At 43.3% G+C, this 23,165-nt stretch overlaps 2 protein-coding genes across 2 annotated transcripts in view; one reads left to right on the top strand and one right to left on the bottom strand.

Annotated features, from left to right (window-relative positions):
- ASCL1 (achaete-scute family bHLH transcription factor 1) overlaps positions 1-23,165 on the bottom strand; it is a 158,142-nt gene that overhangs the window by 77,856 nt on the left and 57,121 nt on the right. The gene's annotated exons all lie outside the window — the stretch shown is intronic.
- Positions 1-23,165, top strand: part of PAH (phenylalanine hydroxylase) — a 69,996-nt gene that overhangs the window by 44,036 nt on the left and 2,795 nt on the right. Inside the window, exons 5-12 of the mRNA XM_008517654.2 lie at positions 5,467-5,534; positions 10,709-10,905; positions 12,072-12,207; positions 13,495-13,564; positions 16,711-16,767; positions 18,403-18,498; positions 19,017-19,150; positions 22,331-22,446. Of these exons, the coding sequence (XP_008515876.1) occupies positions 5,467-5,534; positions 10,709-10,905; positions 12,072-12,207; positions 13,495-13,564; positions 16,711-16,767; positions 18,403-18,498; positions 19,017-19,150; positions 22,331-22,446 (874 nt within the window). The remainder of the gene's footprint in view (positions 1-5,466; positions 5,535-10,708; positions 10,906-12,071; positions 12,208-13,494; positions 13,565-16,710; positions 16,768-18,402; positions 18,499-19,016; positions 19,151-22,330; positions 22,447-23,165) is intronic.

Below are 23,165 nucleotides of genomic sequence, written 5' to 3'. Positions count from 1 at the left end.
CATCCTTTTTCCAGTTGGCTTGGAATGCAAAAACCTCTCATTATTGGCCTAGATGAAATGCAAATAGCAGTGTAAGAATTCTACAGATGCTATTTAGAAAGCCTAAGGGTGGGCGATGGGGTTCAGTAACTGATTCCAGAGTGTATCCTATGTTCCGAGCCAGACTTCTCAGCTTTTGGATTTCCCATCATTTTGCACAAATGCTTCATTCTTTGAATGTCTCCTTTGTACTCAGAATTTCACTTGAGGCCCTGCCTACATTACCTAATCTAATCCACCTGAACCTGTGAGGTAGCTACCATTAACTGTCTCATTTTGCTGATGAAGAATCTAAGGCTCTGAGAGGTGAACTGACCAAGCCCAGGCCTTGCTGCTAGTGATTGGATGGCTTAGTAATCCAGCTCAACCTGTCTGATTTCTCCTCGCCAGTCCAAAGATGGCATTTCTGAGGTTTATCCTCAGAAATGATGAAATAAAGATCTCGGTCTAGAAGAATACTCAGAAGACTTTTCCATATAGTAACCCTCTCCCCAAAACTCCCACAAACACAAAATCATGCACTTCAAAACCCCAGGTAACAAAAATTCTGAGATTCAGAAAAATGATTGCATGTAGACTGCAGGTGATGTTATAACTTTGCATCCTATAGAATTCCTTCCACTTTCTCTCATCCACCCCTCCCCTCTTCCCTCTCCCCCTCACCACTCCTTCACCAACAATATATTTTCCTGTCAAAACATACTTGGTTACATGCAGTGCAACCAAAATTGCTGCTATTAGCTTAATTGAGACAGAGTGATTACAAATAAATTACATGCAGTGCTACTGAAATTGCTGCTATTAGTCTAAATTGAGACAGGATGATTAGTCATCCCCAACTGTAGCTTAGTTCACAGGATACTCCACAGAGCTGCAGAGGCCCTGTGGTCACCTGGCAGCCCAAAGGATGCAAGGTCAAATTCCCAAAAGATGGACTTCGAGGCTACAGTTCTCTTCCATTGGTGACTGAGAGGGCAGAAATCCAGGCAGCCTAGTTGTTAGGGTCCCCTTGCAGGCTGATAATGAACTTCTTAGAAACTTTGAACTGGAAAGGACCATGGTTAGAAATCTTCCCTTCCCATGTAGAAAATCTGTGTAGCACATTATATGTGTGTGTGTCTCAGTGTATGAGTCTGCTGCCACATCCCATAATGATTTGAGATGTATTTTTAATATTATCTTACTTTTTTATAATTATAAAAGAAATCCACACTCACAGTAAAAAACTTCAAAAGTATAAATAGTGTAGAAGAATAAAATAGTCACTGTTTCTCATTTCCATGACATTGTTAGACTTTGGTATATTTCTTCCATTGTTTCATTTATATATGTATATATTCCTTCTGACATAGTACATACTGGATCTACAATTTTATATTAAGCTTTTTTTTTCACTGATGGAAAAATCTTTAAACTACCTAGACGTTAAAGTAAATTAAAGATAAAGAGCGAAATGAGGAAGGGAAATTGTCATGGGCATCCCATTCCTGGAGGCAGCATGATGAAGTAGAAATCCACTGGTTCAGGGAATTCTCTTGTCTCCGTGGTTACCTGCCTCAACCCTCAAACCTCAGCTCACCAGCCTGGGTAGGACCAGAAAACTCGAGTGGAGGTGCTGGTTCTACAGTTAAAGGCCCTTGGCCAAATGGCTCTGTGGGCTTCACCTTCCTCATATCTAGATCAAAATACAGAAAAAGATGTTCTCCACGGTGTCTTGCAAGTGCGGAAGTCTATACTTTATACTCAGGGGCTAGAGAAAGCTATTTATTATTGACTGTTAAATAAGACTTGTTGGTAAGCCTTGTAATGGTCAAGCCTTAATGATTGACAAACATTAAATGTGTATCTTGAGTCCTAAGTATGGAGATGCGTTCTTCATGCAGCCTGGTAGATAGGTTCCTAAAAGGGTGTGTTAGTACTGCTTAGAAATCAAATCATGGTGCCACGTTTTCTTACTGCATCATCCCAAAGCAGCTTATCTTCATCCAGGAGAAGTGGGCCCAACAATAATTTTAAGTTCTCAGATTCCTAAGCTTTCCTACCTGTAATTAATGATTCGAAACCAGTCAGTGCTTTAGAGAAAACAATGAAGTTATACTTTGTAGTAACCGTGTCATAGAATCTTTTCTAAATTGAATAATCACTCAATTTATCTTAGATTTAGGTTTGGAGTAAAGGAAAAATGTATGGTAATTTTACTTTGCTTTTCCAGTGTGAAATATTTGGATTTCTCTATTTTTCAAAATGTATCCTAGGAAACTCCTTTCTTCCTCCCTCCCTCTGATCATTCCTCCTTCCCTCTCTCCTTTCCTCTCTTCCCTCTTTCAACAAGTATTTGTAGTTCTTTCTGTATCTCAGACTCTATGCTACAGATTCTCAGGTGAAATTACATTATATGTCTAGATCCCTGGGTCTACTGGTAGAACCTGATTTAAAAAAACAATCAGCCAACCAACCAACCAATCAAACCAGACAAAAAATAATATCTGAAATCAGGGAACATTTATCCTTTAAAAAGACTCCTTTAATATATTAGGCTCCATGATACAAGCCCGTTTTGTATCATTCACACCTTATGTTCATTAACACCTTGGTTTGGAGGGATGATGGGGCAGAGAAATTGTAAGCTGAAGTGGTAGATTTCATGGCTTATTGGGAAATGCCTGGAGGGAGCAAAACAAATTTCTACAGTCATGATGCTAGTTTCTTGTCTTTCTAAAATTCAGATTATAATCAAATTTTTTGTAAAATACCATTTTTTCCAGCTTTATTGAGATATAATTGACATATAACGTTGTGCAAGTGTAAGGTATACAACATGATGATTTGATTCAGATACATATTGCCAAATGATTATCACAATAAGGCTGGTTAACACATCCATCACCTAACATAATTACCATCTTTGTGTGTGTATGTCTGTAATGAGAACATTTAAGATCTACTCTCTTAGCAACTTTCAAGTATATGATACGATATTATTAACTATAGTCACTGCGCTGTGCATTAAAGTCTCAGTACTTATTCATCTTATAACTGGAAGTCTGTACGTTTTGACCAACATCTCCCCATTTCTCCCACCTCTCAGCCCCTAGCAACCACCATTCTACTTTGTTTCTATGAGTTTGGCTTTTTTAGGTTCTACGTATAAGTGCAATCATACAGTATTTGTCTTTCTCTATCTGATTCATTTTACTTAGCATGAGACCCTCACAGTCCATCCATGTTGTCAGAAATGGCAAGACTTCCTTCTTTTTATGGCTTTTCATCCATTGACAGACGCTTAGGTTGTTTCCACATCTTAGCTACAGTGAATAATGCTGCACTAGACATGGGAGCAGACACCTCTTCAAGGATTTTCATTTCCTTTGGATATATACCCAGAAGTGGGAATGCTGGATCATATGGTAGTTCTATTTTTAATTTTTTGAGGAGCCTCAATACTGTTTTCCATAGTACCTGTACCAATTTACATTCCAACCAGCAATACATGGGGGTTCCCTTTTCTCTACACCCGCACCAATACTTACTGCTTGTCTTTTTGATAATAGCCATACTAACAGGTGTGAAGTGATACCTCATTAAGGTTTTGATTTGCATTTCCCTGATGATTAGTGTTGTTGAGTATCTCTTCACGTACATATTGGCCATGTGTATGTTTAGATCCTTTGCCCATTTTTTAATTGGATTATTTGTTTTTTGGCTGAGTGGTTTGAGTTGCTCATATATCTTGAATATTAACCTCTCACTGGATATGTGGTTTGCAAGTATTTTCTCCCATTTCATTAGTTGCCTTTTCATTTAGTTGATTGTTTCTTTTGCTGTGCAGAAGCACTTTAGTTTGATGTAGCTTTCCTTGCTTATTTTTGCTTTTGTTGCTCGTGCTTTTGGTGTCATATCCAAAAGATCATTGCCAAGACCAATGCCAAGGAGCAATCCTAAGAAAGAAGAACAAAGCTGGAGGCATCACAGTTCCTGATTTCAAACTATATTACAAAGCTATAGTAATCAAAGCAGTATGGTACTGGCATAAAAATAGACACACAGACCAATAGAACAGAATCAAGAGCCCAGAAATAAACACATGCATATACAGACAACTAATATTTGACAAGGGAGCCAAGAATACTCAATGGGGAAAGGGTGGTCTCTTCAATAAATGGTGTTGGGCGAACTGGACATTCACGTGCAAAAAAACGTAATTAGACTCCTATCTTACACCACTCACAAAAATTAACTTGAAATAGATTAAAGACTTAAATGTAAGACCTTAAACAGTTAAATTCCTAGAAGAAAGTGTAGGGAAAATTCTCTTTTAATCAGTTGGGATTTCCTCCAACTAAAGGATGCCCCTCCCTACCCAACACTGAAAGATACACTTAAACTCTTTTCACTCAGAAATGTGCTGCTTACAGATTGTTGGGGAAAGGCTGCCTGTAAGTCAGCCTCAGAGAAGAAATGCTTGTCATCCACATTATGTACTGAGAGATTTCTTAGTTGAGTCCCTGCCACACTGTAATTGTTAACGATAGTAAAGTGTAGTGCAAAGAGCATGGAACTGAGTAATTCAAATCCTGGCCTCACCTTCACTTGACTCCACTTCCCTGAGCCACTATTTATTCTAGAAGGAAGAGGATAATCATATGGGTCTACCTTACAAGACTGTTGTGGGAGTTATAAATAAAACAAGTTCCTAGCACAGACAGACTGGCACATAGTAGGCACTCAATAAGTGATATTTTTATAAATTGCAATAGCAGCAAGAATATCCCTGTTAGTCTAGCAAGAAGTTGGAAGGCAGTGCTAGATACTTGCCATTGGCTAGGAATTTAGCAGATACTGTATATTTTCATCATAGACGTCTATCCACTAACTCTGCCTAATTTAGCAAGTTTACAAGTTAGAAATGCTGTAGGTGAGATTTCTCTTCTTTTTTATTGAGGTCACATTAGTTTATAATGTTATATAAATTTCAAGTGTACATCATTGTATTTTGACTTCTCTATAGACGTGTTCACCACGAAAAGTCTAGTTTCCATCTGTCACCATACACATGTGCCCGCTTACCCCTTTTGCCCTACCCCCATTTCTGTCCCTTCTGGTAACCACAAATCTGTTCTCCGTGTCCATGTGTCTGTTTATCTCCCACATATGAGTGGAATCATATGATACTTGTCTTTCTTCTTTAAAATCTGTACATCGTTTGACTTTGGAATCCCATGGTAGAAAGGCTCACACTGAATTGAAGGTGCTGCCACTAATGTGTCCTTCATGATATCCAGTGGGAGAGTTTACCCTCAGTTTAACTGAGACTTTGTTTTCAGAGGTGCACGGTCAGACCTCAAGAACCCCCATTCAAAGCACGTGTAGGTATGCCAGGCCCCTCCCACCCAAACCTTGAGAAATCAAGCGTCTCCTTTCTCCTAGGGTTTTAAAGATCCTGTGTACCGAGCAAGGCGGAAGTACTTTGCTGACATTGCCTACAACTATCAACAGTAAGTCTGCTCTGCTTGTTGAGGGGAAGAGAAAAGAGCACCGGGGCTACCCTACCTGTCCCTTGCTCAAGGTTGGAAAATACCAGCATAGAGTGTCCAGTGTGTAAGTGCGTGTATGTGTGTTTAAACCCTCCCTTTAATAACACGTGTTAAAAAAAAATTGCCGCTAGACAAAACAAAATTACCCACTGAGCTGGGCCCGGCTCTCTCTCCAGCTTTGTTACATAATTATGCAGTGATGTCTGAGGTAATTATAAAAGGCCCCAGTCCCGAATCAAACAGCCTCTGGTATTCTCCACATTAAATAGGGAAGAAGGAAAAAGAGAATCATTTACATTCAAGAAGGAGTTGGCTGCTTTACTGAAATAATGAATCATCTGATGTTTCAGGCAAGCCAGGCCTCAGCATTCGTTCTGCTTTTATCTGATCTGACCCAGCTGCGAAGGGCAATTTTAAGATGAGTTCATTTTTTTCTGTCTGGGATTCTCTACTCCTCCTCGATGCTATTTTAGCCAAAGGAAAGCGCAAATATCTAGTATGTTATTTGGGAAGAGAGCTGTTTTGCTATTTTGAGTCCTCAGGAACTACAGAAATGTTACTGTGGGGAACTTAGTGTTTGGGGGCCTGAGCGCCATCCCTGAGACGTGCACAAGAAACTTAAAAGTTGACCAGAACACTGAGGTAATGGTGTTTGACAGGTTTGGTAGGATATGAGGGAGATAAAAGAGATGCTAGGGCTCTGTATACAGAATACAAAGTTACCCTCCAAACGGAAAGACTTCCAGAGAAAATGAGAACGTTTCCTGCTCTGAACGACTCCTGTAGTGGAAGAATCCAGAACTGTGATGACCTTGGTCAGATCCAGGCCCATCTGAGTCTTGCCTCGTGGCAAGCAGGAATCACAGAACATGGTGCCCCCTCTCCACTGTCCCCATCTTTGCCCTGCGTGGTCAGGTGGACACCATCAAATCAGGTACACACAGGAGTCCTTCTGCAGATAGTCGGTAACAATCAGTCATATTTATGATCTCCTTGCTATGTCTGGGGCTTTGCTAAATGCATTGTTTATGTTATTTCATTTAGTTTTATTGATAACTCTCCATTTTTCAGCTAGAAAAACTAAAGCTTAAAATAGTTAAGTAACTTGCCAAGGTCGCATGACTAGTAGGTGGCATTCTCCAGTATTGAACTTAGGTTTCTTTAACTCCAAAATCCTTCTTAACTGCTTCCCTGAGAGTCTGGGAACTCAGAGTCAGGAGACCGTGCTTCTCCATATAACCAGCTTGGCAAGTGCACTCACTCACTTCTTGGCTGTTGGCATTTGAGGAAAGAAACTGATCTTCCTCAACTTGCTTTCCATAAAAATGTTAAACTTAATGAAGAAACGTGGAATCGATCGAATGCCTCACCATCCCGGATGTTAAGCAAATAAATTAAATTGATTATTGGAAGCCATCCACACATGACTGGCTCTCAGAAGAGCATTAGAGATCTGCTAATCAATTTCCTACCTTTTATAGATGATTCCCAGGTGGTTAAGTGATGTGCTCAAGGTCATGTGGCTAGTTAGGGGCTGAACTTGGTCTCGAAGTCTATTTCAGACCTCACTTGAGCTCATCTCTTTTCAACTTTTGAAGCTGTTTACCATCCTTTCCTTCTTCGAAAAGGTCTCTTGTCTCGATATCTGGTACAGTTGATTCTCATTTTTCAAAGATTGCTTTCTTAAATTTATTTGAGACCTCCAAATCAATATGTGCGGTACAGTTCATGATCATTCCTAGACATGCACAGGAGGGGAAAATATTTAAGTCGCCTGGTGCACAAGTTCCCAGCTGAGACAGAACAAGGCCATACTAACTTCCTTCTTGTTTCAGCTCTTATATTGTAAACAAGTATCCTTTTTGAGGTCTAGTTAGAATGACGTTTGTCGAATTTTTGTCCTTTTTGTTGGTAATTTTGCTGTTTAAAATGCACCCTCTTCTCAGCACATTGGTGAGGTGCTGTCTAGAGGTCCTAAGCACAAGGGATGTGCCTGATGGAGAAAGCATGTGTGTTAGAAAAGCTTCGTTCAGCCATGAATGATAGTGCTGTTGGCTGCGAGTTCAGTGTTAATGTCTCAACCATAGATATTCAATGAGGTACTTTAAATAGAAGCACACACAAAACAAGGTTATGTATTATCAGTTGAAAATGTTGTTACCAGATGCTCATGGGTCCCTAGCCCTGTATTTCCCCTAGGCACTATGGTTCAGTATTCACAAACTCAGAGTTCATGGTAACTTTCTGGAACATAACTACCACAAGTAACAAGAATTGACTGTATTCCTCCCTCTGCAGATTTCCCTCCTTCCTTTCTGAGGCTTCTTCTCAGTCTCCTCTGGCCTCTTCCACCCACCTCCAAAACTGTAACATCTTTCAGGCCTCAACTTTGGCCCTCCTCCTTGGCTTCCCCCACCCTCCATGCCAACAGCTTCCACATTTGGTCTCTGGAATCTTCCCAGGCAGTATTCCACATGGGGATCAAACTCCTGCTTCATGAGTCATAGAATCATAGGATCTTCATCAATTGATAAAATATGTCTGCTAAGTTCCAGAACCTACCCCAAGAGCAAGACCAACAAAGTCTATGTCCCCTGGAAGAATACTTGGAAGACAGACAATGAAAAAATAACAATAATGAAACAGGTATTACCAAAGTCAAAACACAAGTGTATGACGCCATGTAATTAGGAGCTTTGCTATAGAAGGGGGCAATGGATCAGAAGGAAGTGAAGGAGACAGCAGATGGAGTAGGAGTTTACCAGCCAAAGAGAATGGGAGTAGTGGATGAGAGGGTGGGTCTGGTTAGCTACAGGGCTTTTGTTTTGAGATGTGTATACTTGGGTCCAGAGCTGAATTACTGTAGACAATAAGGAAGCAGCTAGACCCTACCAAGGCTAGCCACCCTCTTCTCTGCCCATCTGCCAGGCAATGCTCTCTCTCTCCTCCTGAAGAATATTTAAGAATAAAAGTCTTAAAACATCAACTTGAAGAGGCACTGACAAATTACTATTACTATTGTGTTTGCAGCACCAAATTATTTATCTTGGTAATAGTTACATGTGTGTGGGGACTATGTTATTGGGCGGGAGTTGGGCTTTGAAATTTTATCTAATAATACACTAAAAGGGTTATAGAAATTTGTATCTTTCAGCTACAAGTCAATTCAAACAAAAAGGGAGACTTTCTTGGCTCCTTTAAGTGAAAAGTTTGAGGGGGGTTAGTTTAGGCACAGGTGGATCTGGAAATCAATGTCTCATTCTCTGTCTCTCTGACTCTGGTATCCTCTGTGTCGGCCTTGGTCTAAAGCATTGTCCTCATCTCTTTTGGAGCCAGACCCCAGCACCACCCAGCTGACATACCAACCCAATTAGAGATTCTGCCTCTTTCCAACAGAATCAACAAAGGCTCTCTAATTGAGGCTCACTGGCTCTAATTAGAACTTGGGCCAATCTCTCAGCAGTCACTCTGGCAAGGGGAATGAGACACTCTAATTGGCCAGATCTGGTCACATGCCCGCCTCTGAAGGTAGGAGTGGAGTCTCCCTCCCAGCTGAACCTCACAGACTGAGACAGGAGGAGGGTGCATTGCTGGAAGAATGGAGAGTGAATAACATTGGAACCCTAAAATAGCAAATGTCAACCAGGGGGACATTTCTGTGCCCAGGATGTCACATAGCAGTTACCTTTCTGTTTAAATAAGAATCAGTTATAATGATAATTACCAATTACCCAATGGTTTTATTTGTCAGCACCAATGTTAGGTACTTTATATGTAGTATTTCACTTAATTCTCCTCCACACCCTATGAATATTTACTTATTATTATTCAACAACTGCACGAACTAGGCTCAGAGAGGTTTACTAAATTGCCCAGACCATATAGCTGAGAAATGGCAAAGCCAAGTATTAAATGCGTCTCTGTCCATTTTCAAAGCTTGTTCTCCTCCATCAGTACTTTGCCCTGAAATAATCGTGCATCCTGAGGCAGGAACTGACTCGATGTTCTTCTCAAAGTCCCTGCTGGCCATTACAGGACCTTCTGAGCTTGCCTTACTTTCAACTCTTAAACAAAAATCTGTCTTTTTTCCCTAATCCCTGCCCACCATTGTAGAACATAACAATGACTTTGCTTTCTTGTCCTTGGATGAGCTACAACTCTGAAAGGGCAGGAAAAGACCGAGTTTGGAGCCTGATGGTGATCCATAATTCTGAGGTAAACAGTCTCGCCTTGTCCCAGACACTGTGTACCCTATTAGGGATCAGGCCTGCAGCCCAGAGAACAATCACTGGTCCTTGGAGTCAGGCTTTGCTTGGTTTTCGTTTGTTTTCCCTGTTCAGAACACAGCTCATTCTCAGATGGTTTTCGAAAGGACTTTTCGAACTGATGACTCTAACTAGTGTGTCACCAGGGAGCTTATTGGAATCCAGATGCCTGGGCCCGCCCCTCCCCCACAGATTCAGGATCTATGGAGCAGGGTGTAACACATGCATTTTAACAAGTTCCTATAGTTCTGTTTTGTCATAACAGAAGATTCTAGGTAAGTGTATCTTATACCTAGCATGCATTTAAATACCTTTATAACTTCCAAGGGGAGAAATATCAAACCCAGAAAGGGCATGCCCACGAAACAAAGGGTCTCAAACTCGTGTGCATGTATTAGACCCACTTCAGCCCACAGATACAATTGCTCTAGTTGACATAATACAAAACACAAGGTTGCTTTACTTGAACTTGGATGCCTTTGTCTAGAAAGAGGCATTCTTCAGTTGTCTCAGCCCTCCTGTTGTCTATACCTGCTACTTTACACATTTATGTTCCCTGCCTGGCCCCTGAAGATAAGTGAATTTCCACCCTGGGTAAACAGTTGGAGAAGAAGGACAGCAGAAAAGCCAAGTGATTTCCCAAAGTAACAGCAAATCCTCAGTGCGGTTGGTGAGGTGAGAGCTTGTGCTGTTGCTTAACCAAATCAGACAAATGTTTTCTATATCCTCCTTCAAATGACTTATGCAATCCACTGTGTCTGGGTGGTGGCAGCTCACAGACTCTGGACCCGTCTCCCTCTGCTCACGTTCCTTCGTCCTCTACTCTGTCCCTGCCGTGCTGGAGAGAAATATTTTGTGCCTGTGTTCTAGTGGGCAGCCCATCCCTCGAGTGGAATACACAGAGGAAGAAAAGAAAACTTGGGGGACGGTGTTCAGGACCCTGAAGTCCCTGTACAAAACCCACGCTTGCTACGAGCACAATCACATTTTCCCACTTCTGGAAAAGTACTGTGGCTTCCGCGAGGATAACATTCCCCAGCTGGAAGAGGTTTCTCAATTTCTGCAGAGTAAGTCCACATCAGGGTCAAAGGCCAGGGGGCTGGGGGAATGGGAAGGGGAAGAAAAATAAACCGAGGCCAGCATGAGTGTGTTTGTGGTAATGCTCGTAGGTTGACTCTCCCAGGAAAAGGGGAATTTCACTGCTGTGTTCTGCCTTCTCTCGAGCCTCCGCCTTTAAGCCACTCTCATCCAAGGAAAGACATCAGGCGTGGGTTTTGCCATATCCATGTCCCTGAAAAGTATTTTTTTCATACTACTTAAAGTCCCAGGTTCCCAGATAGGGTTCTCCTTGCAGCTCCTGCTCTGTTATGAGATGGCTACACTGTGGGTTTGTGTAAGAAGTGTGCCAATTGTGGGGCAGAGCCAAGAACCCTGGGCTCTAAGTCTATGCATCCGTCTGATACAGGTATAGAAACCAGAGAGATAGTGAACAAAATGTCAGATTTATTATTGATAAAAGCAATTTAGAGAATGTGGCACAGACGTGCAGTCACAATGGACTTCCTATTATTTCACCCCTGGATTAGGTAAACTTACTTGCCTATTCATTGGCACCACGTATAGTCTACTGCATGGCGAAGAGCAGACCAGAATGTACTCCTCTGTCAACAGACAGTCAAGAGAGAAAGGACAGAAAGAATCACATTGAGAATATTCATTTGTTTTCCCAAAGGCTCCAATCAGGGAAGTCACTGCTCCTCATGGGGTGGACTGTGTGAGGTGCAGCATAGAAGCTAGACGTGTTCCTTCTATATGTTTCCTTTCTGGAAAGTGGAGTGAAAATTCTCGCTGCACTCTGGACACAAGAGAAGCAGAGAATATGTGTTCCACTTAACAAGCAATAATGAAAGCTAAATTAATTGGGTGTTTCCAATGTGCCAGGCTCTGCGCTAAGTACTTTTTATTTACTAGCTCTTTTGATTCTCAGAATAGCCCTAAGCAGAATCTATCCACAATTTGCAGATGAGGAAACTGAGGCTCAGAGAAGTGAAGTTACTTGGTTCAAATCACCCAGCTAGACAGTATTGAGGCAGAGATTTGAAGCCAAGTCTACTTGGCATCAACATCTGTGCTCCTGGACGGTTGAGGATACTGCTTCCCTGCCCAAAGGTCTTCAGACCCCTCTGGCTCTGCTATGATGGGCTTTGAGTTTTCTTTCTCGTTTGCTTCTCAGCTTGCACTGGTTTCCGCCTCCGACCTGTGGCTGGCCTGCTTTCCTCTCGGGATTTCTTGGGTGGCCTAGCCTTCCGAGTCTTCCACTGCACCCAGTACATCAGACATGGGTCCAAGCCCATGTATACACCTGAACCGTGAGTATTGTCCTCCTGCTGCCAGTTGTCAGCCACAGTGAGTGTCATCTCTCCCTGCTCCAGGAACAAGGTTTGGGTTCACTGTGGCCTATCCCCAAGACAAAGGATTTTCTCTGTCCAAATAGATCACACTGATTGGAAATTTGGGAATCTTGTGAATCAAAGATTCAGATCTCTGGGCTGGCCTGGTGGCATAGTGGTTAAGTTTACTTGCTCTGCTTTGGCAGCCCAGGGTTCGCAGGTTTGGATCCTGTGTGTGGACCTACAGACCACTCATCAAGCCATGCTGTAGAGGCTTCCCACATACAAAATAGAGGACGATTGGCACAGATGTTAGCTCAGTGACAATCAAGCAAAAAGAGGAAGATTGGCAACAGATGTTAGCGCAGGGCCAATTTTCTTCACCAAAAAAAAAAAAAGGGGGGGGGATTCAGATCTCTCTTGATGGTGGAAATAAGAGGTCACATTCAAGTTCTAAAAGAACTGTAGGAGTCAGAGCTATGAAGTTCCAAATGGAAACAGGAACAAGTGGCAGCAAGCTATCTCAACACCTCCTGAATATGTATCTAGATGATTCTCATCTTTCTATGCCTAGATCATGTCTTGGCTGGAGGTAGAGAATGACTGGCCACTATACTTCTTCTTTTGCATTTAGCCATCTTCTTAGTCAAATAGAACTTATGAAATTTATACAAAAAAGTCAGTAGGAGATCCAAAATGATTTTTCCCTGTTCACAAAGTTCATTACTACAAATCTGCAAAGACTGTTCGTAATAGACCTGGCACAAAAAGTGTTAAATAAATGTAAATTTTGTTCTCTGGCTGACTGCTGTCCCCCTCCAGAATAAGAGAGGAGTGGCACTATTTTTTAAATTTTAGTTTTATTTCCCATGGGGAGTAACTGAGCACATTGTACCTACCCAGGACGTCAATACCACGGTGAAGATTTGGGATGGGAATTGTTCGTGACACACAGCTCATTCAGGTGTATGGGAGGAGCCCATAGGAGTATTGGCTCTTCTGTTCTGTGCCCCATGGGCATACACCTCAGACTCCCTGGCTGCTGTTCCATGCCCTACTCCTTACTCTTCTTTCCGCTTCTCTTTGGTCTCTTGTACCTTACCTCATCTGACCCCAAGCTTTGCACACCACTTATGCTTGAGAGTGAGGTCATAAGACTGAATGAGTTACTTCCTTTCTTTTTGCCCATTCCTCCTATAGAAAGACCAAGTCTGGCTTGGTTTATGACCCTCCTCCCCTCCAATGTCTATACGTTCTGTCTTTCAGTGACATCTGCCATGAGCTGTTGGGACACGTGCCCTTGTTTTCAGATCGCAGCTTTGCCCAGTTTTCCCAGGTGAGAAACAGATCTCTTCAGCCTCCTAGTTACAGAGTTGAGACCTGGATTGCTCAAATGAATTGAACCCATTGAGGGGCCCTCATGTTCTCTGCAAGATTCAGTTCTATGATCCCACCTGAGATGGGTGGTTTGGTCCCCTGGAGATGACTAAATACCCATTCCAGGGACCACAGCATGGGATTGGTGAATTACTCATCCTCTGAATTATACTGTTAGATTCACTAATTTCACTTGCCCTTCCAGGTGTAGTTTAAGAGCTTTTCATCTGTGGAAACCTCCCTGATCCCCGTGCAGAAGTAACCTTGCCTTCTCCCAAGTTCTCCTAGCACATTTTCCATCCTCTTTAGGGCCTTGCCACTTCCTACCTTGTCAGGCAGTCACTTTTGTATATGCTTTAATTAAGTAATACCATATTTGCCAAATATCCAATGCCAATAGCTTGACTCATAGTTGGCAAAAAATAATGAGCCAGGTGTCTTGTCACCAAGATCAAAGCAGTAAGCTAGACCTTGATTCATCTATCATAACAATGAGGAGACTCAAAAAATGCTTTTTGGATGAGTGAAAGAATCCTACTAATTCTCTTGAGCACTGAGAGGCAGCCTACAACCCTGGTTGGGTAGCTGGCAACATCAGAGAGTTGAATGATGCACCCATAAGCCCCACCCTGCCATCAACCAGCTGTGTGGCTTGGGGTAGGTTGCGGGACCACCCATCTGATGCACAGATGTGAATCAGTACAAAGTCCTCCCTGCCTTTCCTCTTCCTCACAAGGAAAAATGGCAATCAAATAGAATGATCCATGAGCAAATACTGGACCAAGTATGAATTTCAGAGTAATGGGATTGTGTGTGAATTTTACAAGCATTTTCCCTCAACTGGAAGAAATAAATATTGCCTCTGTTGGTTGAAGAGGCTACTGCTTAATATCTGAAACAAACGAAGAAAAAGCTGGATGAATTGCTTCCTATATAAGGGAGAACAGTACTTGTAAGATACAGCCTTTCCAAATAAAGAAAACGTGTGCTTTTATGTGGGGTTTTGGGGACTGTGATGTCCAGAGATTGTTGGACTTTTAGAAGTGGGCGTGTTCAAGGATTAGTTGAACTTTAACTGTGAAAGCGTCACCACTGGACTGAGGCTATTGGTGACCAGGTGACTTTCATAAGCATGGTTCCTGCTGCCAAAGTGTTGTTGATTGCTTGGGAAAGCTTTAAAACTGGGATATGTACTATGGCCAAAGAAAAATCAGTTTTTTCCTTGGAGAATAAAAGGTTTTTGTTCTCGCCACCAGAAGCTATTCTGCCCAGTCAGAGGCTAAGTGGCAATCCTCTTTAAGCTATTTCCATCTTGGGGAGCCCCACAGAGGAGTGGACATTACCTGAGTCAACAGACAGAAGCTACTGGGCCATCAGTGTCACATGAGTCCAACTTTGACCTGGGCAGTGCCAAGGCAGGGCATCATTTTGAAAGTTCCCTGAACACAGGGGAACTTTCCACTAGAGTGCAAGATGGGATGGGGATGAAGCACAGGGAAATCTTGAGACCTCTTGTTTTAGGCAAGCTCTGCCTACATGACTATGATGGCTTGGTGTCTATGAGATCAGAGCATCATTTCAATTATAGATTTATGAATGGCTTCTGTTAGACTATGGCATGTCTGGACGTTGACTTCTTTCCCTATCACATGAGGACAACCAATCTTTAAGAAAATTCCATGTATTTTACCTTCAAAATTTATGTAGAATCTGCCCATTGCCCATCATGTCCACGGCAACCAACCTGGCCTCAGTCACTATCGTTTCTCAGCCCGGTGACTGCAGTGGCCTACTAACTGGCCTCCCTGCCTCTACCCTCGACGCCCATGATCTGTTCTCACTCAGCAGCCAGAGTAAAATCTTTGATGATATAAACCAGATCTTGCCACGTCTCTGCTTAAAACCTGCAATGGCTCCCCATTTCACTGAAAGGAAAATCCGAAGCCTTAAAATAGCCAAAAAGGTCCTCCATGATCGGGCTCTAGATCCCTCTTTGATATCACCTGCCCCCGCTCTTACTCTGCCGTAACCACACTGATCCCTCTCTGTTCCTTGAACCAACATTTCCCCTCCTTAGAGAGCTTTCCACTGGCTGTCCACTTGGCCTGTACACTGCTCTTCACCAAGATGTCAACAGAGCCAACAACCTCACTTGTGTCAAGTCTTTGCTCAGATATCACCTTCCCAATGATGCTTACCCTGGAACCCTATTTAAAATTGCAGCCTCCCTCTGCTCTCCTGACATTCTCAATCCCCCTTGTCCCATTCTCCTTTTGTTTCTTCTTTCTAAAGAACCTATCACCTTCTAACATACCTACATATGTATACTTATTATGTATTGTCTGTCTCCACCCACTTAAATGTAAACACCATGAGATCAAGGATATTTATTGACTGTGTACACTGCCAACCACATAAAAGGCACTCAATAAATAAATAAATATTTTTGCAATAAATGAATGCATATAGTAGGGAAGACAAATACATACATATACACACACGTGCACACACACACACACACTCATACTCTGTCTGATTCATGCCAGGCTGAAGCAAATGGTCTAACAGAGGCAAGGAGACCCCTAGAGGACTTCTGCAGTTGCAGCTGTGATGATAAGTGGTCTGTGACATTTCAGACTCTCCAAGTATCTATATACCTGTGCTGATGTCAAGTACTTCTCTGCATTTCTCCTGTGGTGTCTTCGGGGTACATGATTAAGACTCATATAGTGCTCCAGGAATGTTCCACTTGAGCTGTGGAAGAATAATCACTGAGCTGGAGTCAAGAGATGAAGCTTTTAGACACGACTTATTATGTGACCTTGAGCAGGTCATCTCCCTTCTCTGTGCCTCAGTTTCCTCATTTGTAAAATAAATACAAAGAACCAAGTGTTGAGAAAAGGTTTCTCCTGATCTATATGTCTGTAATTCTATGATATGTGGTCAGGTAAGACTTGACAGAACAATCAGGGTCTTTCTGGGCCCTTCTGAAGGCATCTGGTCACCCATCACTTTCCTGTGGTCAAGTACCAGGCTGGGACTGAGGATATAGGTTGAAGGGCAGACCCCAGCCATACCAGTGACTTTGTTTCCCCACAATTACAGGAAATTGGCCTTGCCTCTCTGGGGGCCCCTGACGAGTACATTGAGAAACTCGCCACGGTAAGTCCCCTCTCTCCCTGGTGGATGGTGGGAGTGCCTCAGGTCTTTGAAACTTTGCTCCTCTCCTGAAAACCAGGTCATTTGGGAAACAAAAATCAGGATGCACTGGGTTACACTGGCACAAGTGAAATTTCACATTTTGACTTCTCCTTAACAGTTTGATTTTGCAATCAGCTGCATGCAGATGTTTACATGTGACTTTAAGCAGAGTGTCTTGAAAACACCAATAGGCTGTAATGATAGCCATTGAGAACCCTTAGGCATAAAATGTATGTGAGAAGTAGTCTGGATTCACTGCCTTGAAGAGGGAATATTTACTCTCTCCCTTTGTACTTGGAGCCAGAATTAGGATCTGTCTTTTCTCAGAACCAAGGTAGAAATAGGAGTGGGCTTTCCTCTTCTTACTAAACTCTTCCTCCTCCCCAGAGAATGTGATGGCACTCGTCCATTGAAAGATGGAAGCAGCAACTCTGCACGCCAGGGGCTTATCTTTCCTATAGACTCCTTTCCAAGTTGAGTGCCGCATCCCCCACCAGCCTCTAAGCCACATTTTTGTAATGTGCTCAGCCTGGAAGATGAAAAATAAAACTTTATAATGGAATTAGGGACCACAAAGGAATACAAATCTATCGTTAGGATATATCAGTCTGGAAATTTATGAGTTCAATTTATCATAAGGCCAAAAATTCCCAGAAGGTTCTATCTCCCTGACCAGCTGCTCTGAGACCCGGAACGGTGGCTTTTGCTTCCCCATTTCCAAAAATGGATACAATAGTTTGTATTCTACCCATCTCGAAAGTATCATAAGAGTCTAAAGAGCTAACTTTGTGTGAACATGGGTTTTTTTAAATGCCAGATGCTATAGAGATGCAAGAAGCAGACTTAAAGAAGCTGCAGAGCTTGATAGAATGTCTCACTTGTAAGAAGATAATAAGCTTGGAACTCAGAGCATCATGTTACCTACAGTAAGAATGATAAAAGTACCCATTGCCAACCTAACTTCTCAAAAAAATCTTATTGTTGATATACTGGGCTGAGAACAGTCCTGGGGTTCTTGTGCCCTAGTCAGTAGGGTTATGACAGAGTTCCAGGACAGTCTTCTCCAGGCCAGGCATCTAGGACTGGGAGCTGTTGAATATTTGGGGAGGATAAGTGCGGAGGTTGACAGGGGTAATTTAGAAACACCTCGAGTTTTAACATGGATGACAGGATGCCCTGTTATTGATTCTTTCACTACCCAGTCCCCTACTTCCCACTGCTAAGCCTGATGGGATTGCCTGGTAAGTCCAACCAACTTAGGACATCTCACTCTAGTGGATGCCACAGAGAGGAAGGGAAAAGTGGCATAAGAGTTCCTGTCATGGAGAGAGGAACCTGTTGGGGGTATCCTTTTGGGACTTCCTCAATAATCCCCCTCCACTGCTTCCCTTCACATCTTGCATTCAGCCAACTCTTGATTCAACAGGTGACTGGATAAGGTAAGACCTCGGACAGGACACAGAGAGGTAACCCCAGGTCATGCTGATTCAGAGAACAAACCTTCATAAACACCCACCTGGGCAATCCTTTCTTTGGCCCTGGGGGATCTGCTTCCCCTTCCTTGAGGTGTGCTCTCAACTTGACTTTCCATTCCAGATTTACTGGTTTACTGTCGAGTTCGGGCTCTGCAAACAAGGAGACTCCATAAAGGCATATGGTGCTGGGCTCCTATCATCCTTTGGTGAATTACAGGTAGGACCCTAACAGGAACCAAGGATGGATTTGAAAGTGATTGGTATAGGAGACCATTTTTTCTTCTCTTAGTGCTTTTTACACCTCATTTACATCCATTCTGAAATGCAACCTGAGGGCTCATCCTCAAGTAATTGGTACCTTAGCAGCTATGATTTGGTCACGACTGGGTATTAGAGGTAGAAATTGAACTGCAAGTATACAGGTCACCAGGGCAGAAGGATCTCCTGATCCCAAGGCTGAACGTGCATAAGGATGTATGCAAACACATGCCAAAAAACGTGACTGGCTCCAACATCATCTGTTGATCACATTACTTGAAAATGGTTGCAGTGAATTACTCCTTTATGTCTTGACTGTGGGTTTTAGATAGGCTATGAAGGGTAGGATCTAGTACATGCACAATAATTTAGTTTACTGAATTTGGTGTGGAGGGAATCAAGGTGAGATGGGAGAAGGTGCAGCAGGGACCACTGACCCTGATTTAACTATGAAAACTTTCCACTTGGGGCCTGCAGTACTGCTTGTCTGACAAACCAAAGCTCCTCCCGCTGGATCTGGAGAAGACAGCTGTCCAGGAGTACACCATCACAGAGTTCCAGCCCCTGTATTACGTGGCTGAGAGTTTTAATGATGCCAAGGAGAAAGTGAGGTGAGATGGCGACCAAGGTGGGCCAGCAGCTCTTGGGACCTCTTGTCTTGGTCTGGTGCCACTGATCTGTGGGTGGTTGGCCAGAAGAGTGGACTCCAATGCCTACAGCAACAGTGGGCAGCAGACGGTTATCTCCCCAGCCTCCTCAGTCTCATCCCTTTCCACTCTTTGTTGGGAGATGTTCCCCAGCAGGACTTCATTTCACGGCTGATTGTCTGGACATACTGACCCCTGCAGACAACTCTGCCACCTGATCCTTGTTTATTGCAGCCACCAAGTCCAGGCCCTGAACTCTCTGATGTACAGAATGGCCACAGAAGTCCCTCCACCAAATCAGTCTTAGGAGTCTTCTAACCTGGTGCAGTCCCTTGTTCACTTTATTCTTCCAGACATCTGCATAACTCGCTCCCTCACCTCCTTCAAATCTGCACCCACATTTAACCTTCTCTGTGTGTCTTTCTCAAACCAACTTCTTTAAAATTGCTACCCAGTCCCACTCCCAGCACTCCTTACCGCCGTCTGTGATTTATCTTTCTCCTTAGAACTTACTAATGTCTGATATATTATATGATTTAAGCTCCACGAGGGTAGGGATTTTTGTCATTTCTGTTTCTTGCTCTTCCCCAGGCCCTAGAACAGCACTTGACACATAACGAGCACTTAATAAGTAATTGGTGAATGCACCAAATTCAGGAGCAGGTCAGCAAGAGGCTGACGAAGAGGTACCAGGATGCGGATACTCTCGGTCCTCTGAGCTGATGGCCCTGCCATTAACCTACTTGAGCAACTCTCCTCCCAGCAGGAGATGGGCAGGGCAGAGGGTCTACCTGGACGTGGCAACCCTGATACTCACCGATCGATCACCATTTCTTTTTTATATCTTAGCAGTAATGGATGATAGACATAAGGTGTATAGGCCTCTGGGATCCCATGAAGCTGGGCATGTCAGCTTTCAATGCATTGAGCTTAGATAATGAAAGGTAAAATGCTGGCTACGAGTCTACTTGCTTTGGCCTAAGATGACTCCCTTTCTCTCCTGCTCTCCAGGGCTTTCAAGTCCCTCCCCCCACTCTCTTCTAGTTCTCTCCTAAACCTCTGCCCCTTACTGGGAGCCTAGCCCTCCTCTATCCCCTAAAGGCTCCACTGTGCCACTCCTAGCACCCCTTTAGGGTTATGTGGATTAGTGCATTACAGCAACTGGGTAATAATAGCAAGTAAGATGCCCAGTACCTATTATGTGCGAAACATTGTTCTAAGTACTTTTCGTGTATTACTTCATTTAATCTTCAAATAAGACTCAAAGTTGCAGGTGGGGGTGCAGAATCATAGAGACGGTAAGTAACTCACCCAGGGTCATACAGATAGTAAGTGGTGGCCCAGGGTTTGGACCCGGGCAGTTGGGCTCAGAGCCAGTACTTGTAACCGCCGTGTCACACTGGGATCACATGTGGGTGCTTCCTTCTGGAGACAACTCCACAACCCCAAAAGTGATCAGTCCCAGACAAGCAGGGGAGAGCTTGCCATGACCTGGGCCTCTCAGGCCTTTGAAATCCCACCTGCTCTGCCAGTGCCCAGAGCCCAGAGGCGACACCCACACAGCCTCCATTCTGCTGAGAAGTGACTCACAGAGTCAAAGAGAATTCTAAAAAACAAAGTTAACAAAAAGGAAGGGATCTGGGCATCTCTGGGGTTCCCTCAGAGCACCTGGCTAAGAGAAACCAATGCCAACTATTTTCAGTTTCAAGATTCAAATTCTAGAAAGAAATAAGGCTGAGTTTGGTCATGTGTTCACTCCTTGGCTAGAGAAGGGCTGGGCCCTGAGACCGACTGCCCAACTGCAGTACATCCAGTAGGGGTACAGGTAGATTTTCCAAAGCAAGGATGAGGTGCACTATGAGAGGGAAGAGGTTCAGAGCGGGCCAGATCACAGATGCGCATTACATGCTTCACATCATCACCTGCGCTGAGAAGAAGAGGTGGAGAGATACACCTAACCACTTATTCTTCCCGAGTCCCCAGTGACTAATAAAAGATGAGAGCTCATGCTCTTGTAGGACTTACACTATGCTATAGCAGCACTTGCTACAACCCTCTGAGCTACTCCTGCTCTTGTTCTATTTTATAGAAAAATAAGAAACTGTGGTGTAGAGGTGCCCTTGCCAGCGGCCAAAAGGCTGTGACTGGCAGAGGCAGGATTTGAGCCCAGGCAGTCTGGCTCTGGAGCATGGGTTTCCAGCCACAGTGCTATACTACTCTTGCCAAACTTGGAGAGAAACCGACTAGCCTCCCTTTTAATTCTCAGTATGGTGGCTTCTACTCCCACCAGAAGCCAACTTAGTACTATCATTTGTGATGTCTTTGCATTTGATAGGCCATTGGAAATATCTTGTTAATTATGTTGTTTGGTGTCCCTTATAAAGGCTCTCATGGTGCATCCCTCCCAGACCAGGAGTCATGCATCAGGAAGGCAGGGAAGTGAAGAGCACAGGTCATAATCAGACTCCCTGGGTCCCTTCCCAGCTTCACAATTTACTGCCAGCATGGTCCTGGTAGTCATTTAGCCTCCCAAAGCCTCAGTTTCCTCATCTGTAGAGGGAGGATAGTAATAGTATCTTCCTCCTAAGGTTTTTATGAAGATTAAATTAGGAATGATAGTTGTAAAGACTGTACAACAGTTAGAACTTAACATAGTTCTTGGTACATAGGAGGCACTCAATCGGTGATAAATTTCACCAAGAACATAGTGTTTTCTTCAACTCTCGACAGCTGTGTTTCCTTCTTTGCATTGATTGTCAGGCATCTCAGAGCTTATTTTTTTCTATAGCATTCTTTGGATAGATTTTACTTACTCTTTTGGTTTTATATAATGATAAGAATTTTGGCCTTATTGTATTCTACGCTTCTATTGTAGGCTACCTCTGTCTTGTTGGAGATAGATGGCTAAATAAATATGCACATATATGTGTTTGTGTATACGCATAGACACACACACAGCACAGAAAGGCTGCCTAAGAGGACCTCATTAAAATACCACTGCACTTCCCAGCCTGGTTTCTGAAGCCCCTGTTCTAGTGAGGTTTCACCGCTACTAACAGCCAAGTGAAATGCCACAGAGAAGTCTTTTAAAATTATCTTTCCCCAAATGATGCCCTTCCCTGAAGTCTGTGATTTTGGTTTCAGGAATTTTGCTGCGACAATCCCTCGGCCCTTCTCAGTTCGTTATGACCCATACACTCAAAGGATTGAGGTCTTGGACAATACCCAGCAACTTAAGATTTTGGCTGACTCCATCAACAGTAAGTAACTTATACCCTAGGAGGCCACTCTCTTTCCCAGAAATAGAGGATTGTGTTTTCTCATCTTCTTCCTATAGGGACAATAAGAAATTTATTAAATATTGAACTAAGGAGAAAAGCATCTCCAGTAAGCCACTGGTTTATTGAGGGAAAGAACCTTGGCAGAAAGACCAGATTGCCTTTGAGTGTCCTTTCTTCTTTGACCTTCCTAGATTCCACCCCACCTCTTACCACCATGCCACCTCCAATATTGGGGGAGGGGTCCCCACACCAACAAGCAATTCTCAGGACACCAGCTGGGTGTCCTACAATTCAACTCAATTCTGACACTATCTACCCAGAGATGGCATCAGATTCCACAGGTTAAGGGTTCAGTTCTACAAGACAGCCCCCCTTCAAATTCAGACACCAGATGCAAGCCCAGGTTGTTACCTGTGCTTCTGACTGACCAGCTGTAGATTGGAGGTTCCCAGGACCTCCTCCTTGGACTTCTAACTCCAGTTGCAAGTCCAGGTTGTTACCTGTACTTCTGACTGACTGCTTGTAAATTAAGGTTCCATGAGCCCCTCCTCAGATTCAGTTCATTTGCTAGAGTGGCTCACAGAACTCAGAGAAACATTTTACTTACTAAGATACTGGTTTATTATAAAAAAGATATAAATCGGAACAGCCAGATGGAAGAGATGCGTAGGGCAAGGCATAGGGAAAGGATGGGAGCT

The sequence above is a fragment of the Equus przewalskii genome, chromosome 29 (assembly GCF_037783145.1).
Source record: "Equus przewalskii isolate Varuska chromosome 29, EquPr2, whole genome shotgun sequence".
Classification (NCBI taxonomy): domain Eukaryota; kingdom Metazoa; phylum Chordata; class Mammalia; order Perissodactyla; family Equidae; genus Equus; species Equus przewalskii.
The sequence above is the reverse complement of the archived record's forward strand: the minus strand, read 5'-3'. Positions and strand labels throughout refer to the sequence as shown.